At 33.9% G+C, this 13,506-nt stretch overlaps 3 protein-coding genes across 6 annotated transcripts; 1 reads left to right on the top strand and 2 right to left on the bottom strand.

The window, feature by feature from the left end:
• Nucleotides 1-73: 73 nt before the first annotated feature.
• Nucleotides 74-1,980, bottom strand: LOC9322195 (protein FAM133). Its single transcript, XM_021032692.1, has 3 exons — nt 1,629-1,980; nt 944-1,235; nt 74-856 (listed from the first exon to the last, which is right to left on the bottom strand). Exons 1-3 carry the CDS (start codon nt 1,695-1,697, stop codon nt 237-239), a joined length of 981 nt encoding a protein of 326 aa, XP_020888351.1. The 5' UTR covers nt 1,698-1,980; the 3' UTR covers nt 74-236.
• Nucleotides 1,981-2,353: 373 nt separating this feature from the next.
• LOC9320150 (protein MID1-COMPLEMENTING ACTIVITY 2) lies at nt 2,354-5,296 on the top strand. 2 transcript variants are annotated; one of them, XM_021032691.1, is made up of 9 exons: nt 2,354-2,836; nt 3,079-3,164; nt 3,253-3,671; nt 3,748-4,142; nt 4,257-4,366; nt 4,493-4,564; nt 4,650-4,756; nt 4,832-4,928; nt 5,015-5,296. In XM_021032691.1, the coding sequence occupies exons 3-9, from the start codon at nt 3,261-3,263 to the stop codon at nt 5,065-5,067; spliced, it is 1,245 nt and encodes a 414-aa protein (XP_020888350.1). In that variant the 5' UTR covers nt 2,354-2,836; nt 3,079-3,164; nt 3,253-3,260; the 3' UTR covers nt 5,068-5,296. The 2 variants fall into 2 exon arrangements, with proteins under 2 accessions (XP_020888350.1, XP_020888349.1); XM_021032690.1 differs by having other exon boundaries at nt 2,366-2,836; nt 5,009-5,296.
• Nucleotides 5,297-6,454: 1,158 nt separating this feature from the next.
• LOC9320149 (bZIP transcription factor 27) lies at nt 6,455-9,370 on the bottom strand. 3 transcript variants are annotated; one of them, XM_021033887.1, is made up of 5 exons: nt 8,218-9,370; nt 8,046-8,123; nt 7,158-7,875; nt 6,787-6,830; nt 6,455-6,611 (listed from the first exon to the last, which is right to left on the bottom strand). In XM_021033887.1, the coding sequence occupies exons 1-3, from the start codon at nt 8,770-8,772 to the stop codon at nt 7,804-7,806; spliced, it is 705 nt and encodes a 234-aa protein (XP_020889546.1). In that variant the 5' UTR covers nt 8,773-9,370; the 3' UTR covers nt 6,455-6,611; nt 6,787-6,830; nt 7,158-7,803. The 3 variants fall into 3 exon arrangements, with proteins under 3 accessions (XP_020889546.1, XP_020889545.1, XP_020889544.1); XM_021033886.1 differs by having other exon boundaries at nt 7,393-7,875; nt 8,046-9,368; XM_021033885.1 differs by lacking the exon at nt 6,787-6,830 and having other exon boundaries at nt 8,046-9,368.
• Between the last annotated feature and the right edge of the window lie 4,136 nt (nt 9,371-13,506).

The following is a 13,506-nucleotide window of genomic DNA, read 5'->3' as shown; positions in this document are numbered from 1 at the left end:
AGATTTTACTATTGATATTATAAGGAGTTGTTCTAAACTCTCGTGTAATTTTACTATCTAACCAGCACATATATTTACCATTCTCGTGTAATTAATGATTTACTATATTACCAGTACATCTACAAAGAATCACACATTTATATTCTGAGTTTTAAGTTTTAAGGGCTATCTAAAATACATAGGAAAACCATATGTTGGTCATGTTAACCACTCTCTCTCGACCAACTTTGTTGAAATCAGAATGGGACAGTGAATGGCAATGCGTGTACTTCGGCTTCCGGAAGAAATCTAGCAGTTGGCCACACCATCAAACTACTTCCCTGGTTGGTTTTCTGATTGCTAACTTGTTGCCTTTTGGCTCCAAACTTGATGAACAACCACCATTCTTGATCTTCAGAGTCTGTGAGCTTGCTCTCAGCCCGATCAGGAGCCCAGTCCTCGATAAGATTCAAGAGTTGCCCGGCCATAGAAGGAGGGCATTTCCTGCATAATAGCTTTGAAGATCCAATGGTTTCTTGATGACTAGAGGATGGTTTCTCTTGTTCCAGAGGAGTACATGAAGATGATGATGGAATCTTCTTCTCTTTACTGATTTTTCTGTTATCTTTCGGATGAATTGGTTTCTTCTCTTTGCCGAGTTTTGTTATTTTTTCTCTGGCTGGATCTCTTACTTTCTCTTGACAGACCCTAAAAGCATCTCGTGGAGTCGAATAAAGATGACCAACAGACTCTTTAGGGGCAGCAGCCAGAGAAGCATCCAACATTTCCCGGGATCTTTGATCCTTGGTGGTCATCATCACCTCATCCTCAGGATCTTCCTGCCCTTTGTCAGGTAAGCGGATCCGTATGCCGGTTTCTTGAAACCAAGAAAGAATGACACCATAAGCAAACAGACCCAACAAGAAGTAAACACAAACAAGCTCACCAGAGTCGTTATGCCTACCATCAAGGGACTGACTCTGAATTTGCTTTGGTCTCTCATTGCTATGAAGAGTGCTATCACAAGAAGTCTGAGACGATGTTTGCAGCTCAAGCTCCACTGTCTGGCAGCTCTTCTCTAAAAACTCGACCTCGCTGTTTATTAATTTGCCACTACCACTAGCATTGGCGCCTTCATCTTTGCGCCGTCTCTTATGCCGATGCTTCCTACTTCGACCCGCCTCATTTTCCCTCTCCTTTCTCTCTTTTTCCTTCCTCTTGTGTTTTCTATCTTTCTTAACTTCCTCCTTTGTCCCCTGGATTTCCAAACCAATGGAAGGAACAACAATTAAATGTCCATAATTTGCTTATCCCAGTAAAACTCCCAAGGGGCAAAGAATGCATAACTAGCAGCGACTTAGGTGACAAAAACACCAAAAGTACCCGTTTTGACATTGGCTATAGATGTTTAATTTCATGCTTTTGACATATACATTAGTTGAGTTGTTGTTTTAAGTAAGATTTGAAATCACATATACATTGCAAATTACACTTAATCTTTGTACCATGGTGATCAAGTTTTCAACTTTGACATAAGATTCTCACAATCAAAGAACGAGGAAGCTGAGCATTAAAAAAAAATCACATGAACCCAGAACATAAAAACAGAACCAAAGCCATGGACTTTTTAGATTGCTCAACAAACCAACCTTGATCGATTCGATCAGACTTTCTTTCCGAACATAACCAGGTGGTGGAAACGGATAACACCGAGACATACTCACACGATCACAAACAAACTCAGAGACGAACTCGCGAAACCCTAGATTGGTTTCGCAATTGGGTTTTACTTTGGGGGCTTTTGTTATCCCGACATAGTAGTGATGATAAAATCAAAATCGGGAGATGCAAGAATTTGGTATGGAATTCAAGATCAGAGAAGAACGAAGGGAGGGGGTAACGAAAATTCCCAGGCTTCGAAGCTCTCTCTGATCCAGAATTTTTCTCGTTTACCTCGTTGCTTCGTTATTTATAGAAAAAGGTTATGGCTTAATAACGAACAAGAATAGTAGTAAACGGTGTCGTAATGTTGTAGTTTTCTTCTACTTGACGATACAGGCTTTACATGGACAATAAGACCCAAAAGCAGGCCCATAAATTTTTTAATTGAAATTAGAACAATTTGTATAAACTTTTTTTTTTTTTTTTTCAACTTTTAATTTTTCATTAATTAAAAAAGATTACAAGCTGAACCCAGCTAAAACAGCAACAAAAGGAAATTGCAAAGCTTACCTACTACCTACTTACCAATCTAACAAACAATTCTAAACTTGGAACACCTCAAACCAAGTAGAAAATGGTCGATGGAGAAAACCTTTGTGCTCTTGAAAAAACATCTAGAAAATGGTCGATGAAACTATGAGGAGAATAGACATCTAGTAAGATCGACGATCGATATGATTGTACAAAAATATGAAAATCGAGATATTTAGCTTAATAATAAAATGGAAACTAACAAAAAAAATTTGGTTCAAGGGAAAACTAACAAAGTTTTGGTTTCAATGATTCATTATTAGCCTTTGATCAAGAGTCCAAAAATCGAAGCCAACGATTATTATACAGTGTGTAATAAACAGTAATACGTGGTAGATTTGTAATTATGGAGAGTGACACATGGCTAATTCGTAATTTGCAACTCGTGCACTGAAAAAAGAACAATCCATATTCGATAATACGATCAAACCATCACCGAAACACTCGTGACTCGTGTTCTCATTGAGCATTATTAGTCCACTATCTTCTTATTTTCTTCTTCTTTTTCTGGATAATCTCTTTGACCTCTCATCCCAAGACAAATAACTTCCACAAGAGAACCATCTCTGTAAATTCTTGACTTCTTCGACGTATCACGTATGAGGTCAAGCATTTCAACACTGTTTCCTCTCTTAAAAAAATTTCTAAATTTCTCTGATTTCCGTGTTTGTTCCCTTTGATTTCACACGCCAAGAAACGTTTTTTCTCCGATGAGTTTATACTTAAAACAAAGAAATTTTCATTTTTGTGGCTTTTTTTTTTTTTAATTCTTGAAAATGTTCTCTGTTTTAAAGATCTTTAACGTAGTAGAGAATTTCCTAAACTTTGTCTTCTTTGTTGTCACAGTCGAACCATAATGTGATTACTTGGTAAAGTCTCAAACTTTGTTGCTTTCTGATATTGATTTGTAATCAGAATCTGCTGACAGAGAGGTAAAGTCTCAAACTTTCTTGAGTTCTGCTTTTTTAGGTCTCAATATTTACCTTTGTTAAAGTTTTTGAGCTGTTTTGGTCCTAGTAGGAAGAGAAATGGCTAATTCATGGGATCAGTTAGGAGAAATTGCGTCAGTAGCTCAGCTTACAGGCATAGACGCCCTGAAACTGATTGGAATGATAGTAAACGCTGCGAATACAGCTCGAATGCACAAGAAGAATTGTCGTCAATTCGCTCACCATCTTAAGCTCATCCGTAATTTGCTAGAGCAGATAAAAAACTCTGAGATGAATCAACGTTCAGAGATTCTTGAGCCGCTTCAAGGACTTGATGATGCTCTTAGAAGATCTTACATTTTAGTCAAAAGTTGTCAAGAAAAGAGTTATCTTTACTTGTTGGCTATGGGATGGAACATTGTTAACCAGTTTGAAAAAGCTCAGACCGAGATTGATCTGTTTCTCAAGATCGTTCCACTCATAAATATGGCGGATAATGCTCGCATTCGGGTAATTTGGCTTGCATTGTTTACTAGTTTCTTACTCCTTGTTGTTGTTGCCTTTGTTAATATCATTTGTTATGCAGGAGAGGTTAGAAGCTATTGAACGTGATCAGCGTGAGTACACTCTTGATGAAGAGGATAAAAAGGTGCAAGATGTTATTTTGAAACAAGAATCCACTAGAGAAGCAGCTACATCGGTTTTAAAGAAAACGCTTTCTCGTTCCTACCCGAACATGGGGTTCTGCCAAGCGCTTAAAACAGAGGAGGAGAAACTGCAACTTGAGTTACATCGTTCGCGGGCGCGGTATGATGCAGATCAATGTGAAGTTATACAACGTTTGATTGATGTTACACAAACTGCTGCTTCTTCTGTTGAACCTGATCTTGAAAAGGTTTTGACTAAGAAAGAAGAGCTTACCTCTAGCAAGAAGAAAGATGATTTGTATGACACGGATAGCGATATTCGAACAACTTCAAGGTTAATGATCCCCATTCACTCCGATATCGAAGAAAATATTCATTTACTTAATGTGTTGTTCACGTTTGATGATTGAAGGCTAATGTTTAGTTGGTCTCTAATGGTTGAATGTAGATCAACGTCTTATGTTTCATCCGGACATGAACTACTTTCGGGAAGATCATCGCAACACCATGAAAATTGGCACGCCGACTTGCTGGATTGTTGTTCAGAACCTTGTCTTTGTAAGCCCTCTCCTTTGTTTTTTTCTATCTGATTACCAAACAATGTTCCACGCCTTTTTTTCTCGTAAGATAGACGAGTGACAGTTCAAGATTCATACTTATCTACGTTTGAATTTGTAAAATAAGGCTTCAAGACATTCTTTTTCCCGTGTGGTACATTGGCAAAGATTTCTACTATGGCAACTGACAGGCAAATCTGTAAGAAATATTTTATGAATGAAGACTATTTTGTGATCTTCAATATCAAGAATTTGATACAAAATTTTGATTTATGGCTTTCCAGCTTCAACTGAAGCGTGTAAGAACCTAATGGTGTATTCTTTGATACTCTCATGCTGTTGCTATACTTGCTGCATAAGGAAGAAGCTTCGAAAGACTCTGAACATAACGGTACATCGGTTAAACCTTTGACTCGCACCATCGATACTTTTTTAAGGTCGTGATATGGATGTCTTGATTTTTCAGGGAGGGTGCATTGACGACTTTTTGTCACATCTAATGTGTTGTTGTTGTGCCCTTGTCCAAGAACTGAGAGAAGTCGAGATTCGTGGAGTTTCTTACGGTAAAATATTTATACATTTACTGATGGATTAACATTTCTTTACATCGATTTCGAATTCTTGAATCTATTATTTGAATCAGGTACAGAGATGAGTAATAAGGAAATGAGTCCACCAACACCTCAGTTCATGGAAGAATGATGCTTGTCCAACACGAAACAGAATTGAGTTTTTATGATGAAATGAATCTTCTAATTTCATTGTTGACATCGCGATTTAACGTAAATTAGTTTTGGAAAAATACTCCATAGAGATTTTAGAACGTTCCTTACTCTATACTACATGCAATATGTGATTATGTAGGTAACAACTCAATGTAAACAGTAGACCTTTTGAAGAAAAAATCATTTATGGTTGAATTTATAAGTTATATAATATGAAACTGGAAAGTTTTGCAAATTTAATGTTTTGTTCAGAACTATTGGTGTTTGATGATTTTATTTTCTTAAAATTGATGATCAAGAATTCAAGATAGCTGATTCTTTTCCATTTTTCATGTGCTTCCTGCTAAATAAAGTTTAAGGAATTTATTCTGAATAACATGTGGATATTCAGCTCTATCATATTGTAACTATTGTTGTTATCCCTTTAGATTTTTGTTATTCCTTAAGATTGGTTCCAAATGCTTGAGGAAGAAGGTGATGCATCAGAAGAACAAATATTATTGGATCAGAATGAAGTAAGCAAGCTGTTTCACACTTAAAACAGTTTTTAACTTTTCAGATATACCGATGGATTATTCCGACTTGTATACTGCTTTCTGCTTGTAGAATCTTGAAAGTTGTCTTTAATCCACAAAAAGAACATTGTTGAGCTTTATATTGGAGTTAAATTCAGGTAGAATTACTCAAACTTGTAAGGAGCTGAAACACTGGACTATACAAAACCCTATTTTTCTTAAACTGCTAGGATTCAAAGTCTTGGATTGGCAAACCAAAAGAGCCATTAGAATGTGAGCAAATTCATGGCCCAAGTTGCCACCAAATTTGCTCTAAGGTGTTTATTTTGTGTATCTGTTTCTCGTTGCTAATAAAGCATACACAAAAAGAAGTCAACCAAGAAAGAATCATCTTAGCATCATCATCAAGACTTATCTTCATCTGACAATACAGTGCAGTGAAAACAGAAACTCATGTACTAGACAAGGACTTGACTTGGCATTACAATAATAGAGGTTAAGTAGAGAGAAAGAAAAAAAAGTACAAAAGTCAAAAGACTTGATAGGAAACCACAGAAGAAGAAGAAAGTTAGTTGCTTTCTTTTTCTAGACACTTTTCTTCTACACTCCTTACATTACTTACCACCACAAATTTAAGAGCATCTCCAATGGTTAAGAACCAATTGGTTCTTAAGCTTGGATCTTAACAATTATTTATATTAAAATTTTGCTATTTCTAAGTTAAGAATGAAATGAGAGTATCTTAATAAATTAGTCTTCTAATGGTTAAGAACCAATTGGTTCTTAAGAAAAAAAAATTCAAATTTTTATTGGTTCTTAAGAAAAAAAAATTCAAATTTTTATTGGTTCTTAAGAAAAAAAAATTCAAATTTTTGTATTACTTGCAAAACATGAACATCTATGACAATGTTTCATGAATCTATACACACACAGAGAGGTGTTGGTTGAAAGAAGAAACTTGCCCAACATTGGACATTGATGGTGTTGAAGCAGATATTGAGTATCCCTGCAAAAGTTCAAGTAAACAATTAAAATTAGCTCTAATATCCATTACAGTCGACATTTACTCTTTACTTTAAAACTAGTACTCATTTTACGACCAAGATCCAATGATAACAAACTAGGTAATCAAAAGAACAATCATGGAAACAAAACTCTGAACAGAGAAGAAGCAAACTCACATCACAGACATCTGGAACCACTACCTTGGATTCAGTCATTTCTCCTACAAACAAAGCAGAAATAAGCTATACGAATCAAACCACTAATAAAACAAAAAAGACATCTTTTAGCAATACAATTATCAAAGGATAGAAATTGAAGCAAGACTGGAACATCTATGACAATGTTTGTAGATTGTGAAACTCAATCCAACGGTTCCATAACTAGGTTAGATTTTCTCACCAAATCAAATTGAATTTTCTACAATAAAACTGGAACAATTGGGTTTATAGATCTCACAAACATCAGAGAGAGAACATATTATACAAATCAAAGGAAACTTACAATAAGAAACGAAACTAAATGAGGAAGATCAAAGAAAGAAGCTTACTTGAGATGAAGAAGAAGAAGTCTGAGAGATCAATTACCAGTTTCTCAAACAGATCAATTACCAATTCTCAATCTGACCACATCAATTCTTACTGTTCTACACATCAAACGGATCATAGAATTCTAATTTTACATTACCCTAATCCCAATTCTAAGAACCCTAATTTTGCATTACCGTAATCCCAACTTTAAGAACCCTGATGATAACAACGGATCATAGACGGATTTTGCATTACCGTAATCCTAGTTCGACGGAACCACCGGAATCAAAGAGATCGCACACCCTCATTTTTGTCGACAAAAGTCTCTCTCTCGACAGAGATGAAAAACGCAAAAAAAAAAAAAAACACAACTCAATAATTTTTTTTTTGGTTTTGTTTTTTCTTTCCTCCACTCAGATGCTGACACGTAACAACATCTTAACCTTAAGAAAAAATCTAAGCTAAGATTTATATCTTAGCTTATTAATCTGTTTTGAATTATTTTTTTGTGTTTAATCCTAAGATATTTAGTTAAGATATACTCTAAGATATGCCATTGGAGATGCTCTAACTTCTTAGCTAAAATGTACAAACTTTTTCTGTTTTTCTCATCTTCATAAGAAACACTTAAAACTCCCCCAAAAAGAAAGGACTTGTAGATTTTTCTCAAAATGGAGCTGTCGAAGACCGTTGCAGTGTTTTCTTTACTTGGTTTTGAGTTGCTTCCGCCATTTTCAACTGTATTTTCCAAAAACAGAAAGATAAACAAATTGGCAAGTAGCAGAATCTTACACTCACAATGTCCTTAAGACAGAGAAAAAAAAATCAGAATGTAAGATAAAGTCACTGCAAGTAGTGAACAAGACTTCAACTAAGGCATTAAAACAAGAACAAAGTGCTAGTTTTACCTGGTCTTGTTGTATCTTGAGTCTTGCATTCTCTGTCTGCAAGTGAGCAATTTCAAGCTCAAGTTCGTTTGTGTATGCCTGAAAGATTCATATACCATATTAATACAGAGGAATTCTAGATTCTGTTTCTTTTGATTCACAGGAATTGGAAATTAGAAGAGTAAAGAGAGACACATTCCTGTTTCCTAGCCCTTGAACGAGCAGCAGATTCTCTGTTCTTGATCATTCGCTTATACCTTCTGTCTCCTCTACTTTCATCAGGATCTTGGCTTCTTTTCTTACCAAGACAACCAACTCTTGCAGATTCCTCAAAGGAGTGAGGGTTAGAAGCAGCAAGAGTTTCTGTGGTATCAAGAAACTCGAATCCAACGCCGGAGTTCAAGCTGAGGACAGTGGCAGGAGGAGGAAGAGGCAGAGAGCCATAGAGAGCAGTGACAATGGAGGAAGTAGAAGGTGGTTGTTGATTCAGAGGCATGTTGAGGAAATCTTGAAAGGTGGAGTTATTAGGGTTTTGGTTCTTTAACATTGGTTCATGACCAATGTTTAGTTGGCGATGGTAGTGAAGTGAACCATTGTTGATTTCTTTCCATACTTCTTCCATAGTGACTTGAGAATTGTTATGGCCTAGGGAGGATGATGTTGATGATGATGATGATGAAGGCACTATGGTTGTTGATCTTATTATGCTTTGCTGATGACAACATTGGAGAACAGAACAGAACAGCATAGAAAGCTTTGTCTATTGGTTTTGGGGTGTCAAATGTCTTATAGATTTGAGAGAGATAGAGAAAGAGAAAGACTGTGAGCTTCTTGTCTCTCAATGGTCATTTCTAGTGTCATGATGGTTGGGTCCAATAGAAGAGACAGAGATGTAATTGTTCTAGGAAAAAAAAAGCAAAATATAGGTTAATGTGCTAATGACCTTTTGTCTCTTAATCCAAAATTTGATAGTGATAAATCTATAGTTATGTGACGTTAAACTTTTTCTCCTAAAGATAATCATTTTAATGTTACAGAAGGAATTATTTACCAATTAGCATGAATGCATGATCCTTAAATCTGGAGTTGGTGGGTAAAGAGATTCTTTGTTTTGAAAAGGTAACCAATAAGCTATGGTTTTGGTCTCACTTTGATGTCACAATTCAATAGACCCTTTAAATCGCTTTCAAGTGTATGACCTTTGCTTTAATTTTTACCAACTTTTCTGTTTGTTTTTACCTTTTTGTAATTATATAATTTCAACTTTGTTAATAGCTTTGCTTACATAATACTACATCTCTAATTCTCTAATCGATCATCAAATCCGATCAAATAGAATAATGCACTAAAACCACTTAAAAACACGTATGTCTATTAAAAAAACTAGATCCGTCACTGAGCACAATATCATAATTTGAGTTTGACCTCGTTTCAAGATAAATATGGTTTTGAACGAAAAAAAAAATGTATTTGTCATTACAGAGCACAACATGTGATTATAAGTATGAAAGATAAAATCCTGTATATTTATTTATACATTAATATTGGTAGTGGTAATAGAAACCAATACTTTTTTGACACAAGCAACTTATTGGTTGAGTAAAAGATAACTGAACTGAGCCCTGATGTGATTGATTTTTCAAAGTTCCCAGAATAGAGACGCTTAATGCCAAATGACAATTGAATAAGAAAATAAAACGGGGTCTTGAATTTTTATATATTTCACAAATAATCACATTTCTTCATCATCATATTCTTTTTCTGATGAATTTATTTTATGTTTTAGATTATTGAGAAATCTATTCACTTGTGAGTTGTGACTAAAAGATATGTTATATGTTCCTCATTTCATCATTGATGTTTTTTTTTGATATACAATAACTGTAAATATCATATAAAATTAAAAGTTTACACACAATAAATTTTTTGATATACAATAAAATTAAAAAATTCGGTGACTGCATGGCTACACACATTCGGGGAGAATTAGTGGAATAATAAAAATTTGGATCACTACTTATCTATATATATACAAAAAAAAATCTCATTTTCTACATCGCTTTGATACCACTAATAACACATTAACACCCCAACCAAATCAAACCGGAACTTTCTCTCAAACCAAAAAGAAGTACCGGTTCTAATTCGGTAGAAGAAAAATAAAATCGAATACTAAACCATGAAAATCTCTTAACCGAAACTAGAACCGAATGGCCACCCATGTCATTTTTGTCTACCAGTCCAAAGACAATGAGATTGACGTGGCAAGCTCCCATGGATAGAACAAGTGTCAAGTCTGTGTTAGTCTTTCTTTCCCAAACTTCATTAACTTTACTTCTCTTTGTATTAATCTTTGTCCTATATCCTATCGACCTTTCTTTTCACGACATATCAGACTTAGTTTAGACTAACTTTATGACCAACAATGAGAAAAATAAAACCAAAAATAGTTATAAAATGATTCAGTAGACGTGACTCTTAGGCTACAAATGTTGACCATTCCGCATGATGCGATAGCAACCTTGTTAAATTTGGATTGGATTCACAGAATAAATTTGTTTAAAACGGTAAAACAAATTCGAAAGACTCTCTTTCTTGAAATATCGATCAAAGACTCGATCACAAAGAAGTTTTTAATCTTTTCAAAAATAAGTTAAGTTTTACTCAAAAACAAAAAAAAGAACTGGGTTTTAGTATGAAATCGCGATCCTTTGCCTTAATTATGGTTTATATATATATATTTATATCGGAGATAGGTCGGTTCAGGAATATGTCTTGTTTCCTTAAATTTTGGGCCCGAATTTTTAATTTACCTTTATCTTCCGATTCCCCTCTTTTCTCAGAGCTTCCGACCCTATCTTCGAAAATGAAGGTTTCCTTTTCTGTTTCTAGAAGGTAGATAGACGATCTTTTCTTTTTCGCTTTGGGAAGTCGGTTGACGACCTCCTATGATCTTTTGCCTATGGACCATCAAATCAGATTTACCGATTTAGTGGAATTGTTCATCAATTTGAATTCTTTTTGGTTTTGGCCGGATTTGTCGTGGATGCCAATTCAAGCACCAACAAACCCTAATAATCTATACATAACCGTGCTACATTTTATTGCAATTGTCTCGTACATTCTCATTTGTAATTGTGATATTAGTATTTTCTTTTTCCTTTTTTTTTTATAGTGATGATATTAATTCATTGTGCTCAACCACGATATTAAAAACACTTATTACTGAGAAAAAAAACTTATAATCTTTATTGGCTGTCATTGGTTAACTTTAATAGAATAAAAGAAAATGGAAGAAATCAAATTTTTTTTAAAGTGTACCAGTCAAATATAAAGTGGAAGAAAATATTTCTTCTGAAAAGATTAAAGGGTCTGACTGGTATAAGTAAAAAAGATAAAACTAGAGGAAGTTGGAGGAATTTTGTACTTCTAATATTAAGCGGAAGAAAGTTTTCTGCTGGAAAAAAAAACTTTCTTTGAGAACAAAAAATTAAAGTGGTGGGTACAGAGATTATTAGAGAAGAAATATTTCTTCTCCCCTTCTACCAGTCAGACCCAAAAAGTAACTAAATCTGATGAATTCTTCCATCTTCACATCAAGTATAATACATTTTTCCTTCTGATGTGACTATTTTTTTCTTCTATTTTTTCTTTCCATTTATTATAATTCTTAAACCAGTCACACCCATAATGTTTTGTTACTGTTTTAGTTACAATTGTTTAAAACATTGAATTTGATGTGATATGTGGTATTTCTATAACAGTTTTAGTAATTCTAGATAAAATTTTCTAGTTCTATATGAATAATAATATGTCGCTTATATAGTATTCATGTCTTTTCTCATTTTTTTGATGAAAGATCTTTTTCCACACGATTTTTGGGGATAATAGCGTTTCTACCTATTAATCTATAATGATTCTTTAAAATAATGTTTTTCTAATTATTTCGTTGAAATTAAGTTTTTTTGGGTCATCATTAAATAGTGGGAGTGATCATACTATTTTCGGACTCTGATATAATGTTAAGTTCTGTAGAATTCCTACTCAAAATCAATTGACAATGAGTGGATTGCTTCATATACTTTATATACTAGTCAAATTTCATTTCATATTTCTGATGTGCATGGATCTTTCTCTATACGACTAATAATTTGATGTTTCAAATATATATGTTTTCTTTCGGGGCAAAAACGTTTATGTTGAAATTTATAAACGTACATAACACTTCTAAATGACTAAATATGCATTCGGCTTTGTCGTAAATGAATATATATTCGAAAATACTAAAATTTTATGTACTATTTTATCCATAAACATAAACATATATACGAGAAATGAGATAAAAAGAAAACAAGAAAGCCTATATTTGTTATAAAAATTGACTATATATCAACCTCATCAGTAAAAATACAAAATGACTAAAGTTTTCTGTTGCTTTTTTATCTTCTTAATATGAACTGATGGACAACGAGAATACCCCATGAGTTTCTTTGACCGTCTGATGCTTTCACTTGGATATGCACATGTTATAATAATAAGTTGTCTCTAGGCGAAAAAAAAAGTTGTCTCTAGATTTGTTCGACGGCAACATGAGTAGTTGTAATAATTATAGGTTATACTATTTAAATTAGCAAGCAAAAAAAACAAAAAAACGAAGAAGTATGAGTTTAAATGCCAAATGAGTGCTAACCGTTGGATGGAGAAGAAGGTTGTCTTCTGTACTTTGCAACTCCAATTGGTAAGAATCATTATGTAACTATACTATTTGTTTTCTTTGCATATTTTGTTTATTGATTTAGTTTTCAATTGTCCTTTGGCATTAAGCGTCTCCATTCTGGGAACTTTGAAAAATCAATCACATCAGGGCTCAGTTATCTTTTACTCAACCAATAAGTTGCTTGTATCAAAAAAGTGTTGGTTTCTATTACCACCACAAACCATTCGAGAAGACACATTTGTTCCACATGCGACAAGATAACTGGTTCTCAAATAGATGGGTGGTCCATACGGTTTCACCAGGCCGCCAATATCGGTGGCAACATATGTTCGGTTAGGTATTTGGTTATATGCGATCACCAAAGGTATTTGGTTATATGCGATCACCAAACAAGTGCTTGATGTAGGAGCGGTTGAGAAAGTTAAGTTCTCGTATAGAAATCGGCCGCTGGTCCCCTGGGTAAACAGGTTAAGTATATGAAATATAAATATATATAAATGTTTTTTTAACCCTATACATATGAAATATAAATATATATAAATGTTATACATATTAAATACTAATGAAATATAAATACAATTAAAGTATATATATGGTATATTTCTTCAAAATGTAAATACAAAACATTCAACAGATTTTTTGAACAAAATAACAAAAAAAAACTTAAAAATTTATATAATTCCATTTTAGATTTTTCAATTTTCCAAATCCCTTATATATTAATAGAGAAACACTCTAAAAAAATAAACCTTACATTAACGTGTT

The sequence above is a fragment of the Arabidopsis lyrata genome (assembly GCF_000004255.2).
Source record: "Arabidopsis lyrata subsp. lyrata unplaced genomic scaffold ARALYscaffold_3, whole genome shotgun sequence".
NCBI classification, from domain to species: Eukaryota; Viridiplantae; Streptophyta; class Magnoliopsida; order Brassicales; family Brassicaceae; genus Arabidopsis; species Arabidopsis lyrata.
The sequence above is the reverse complement of the archived record's forward strand: the minus strand, read 5'-3'. Positions and strand labels throughout refer to the sequence as shown.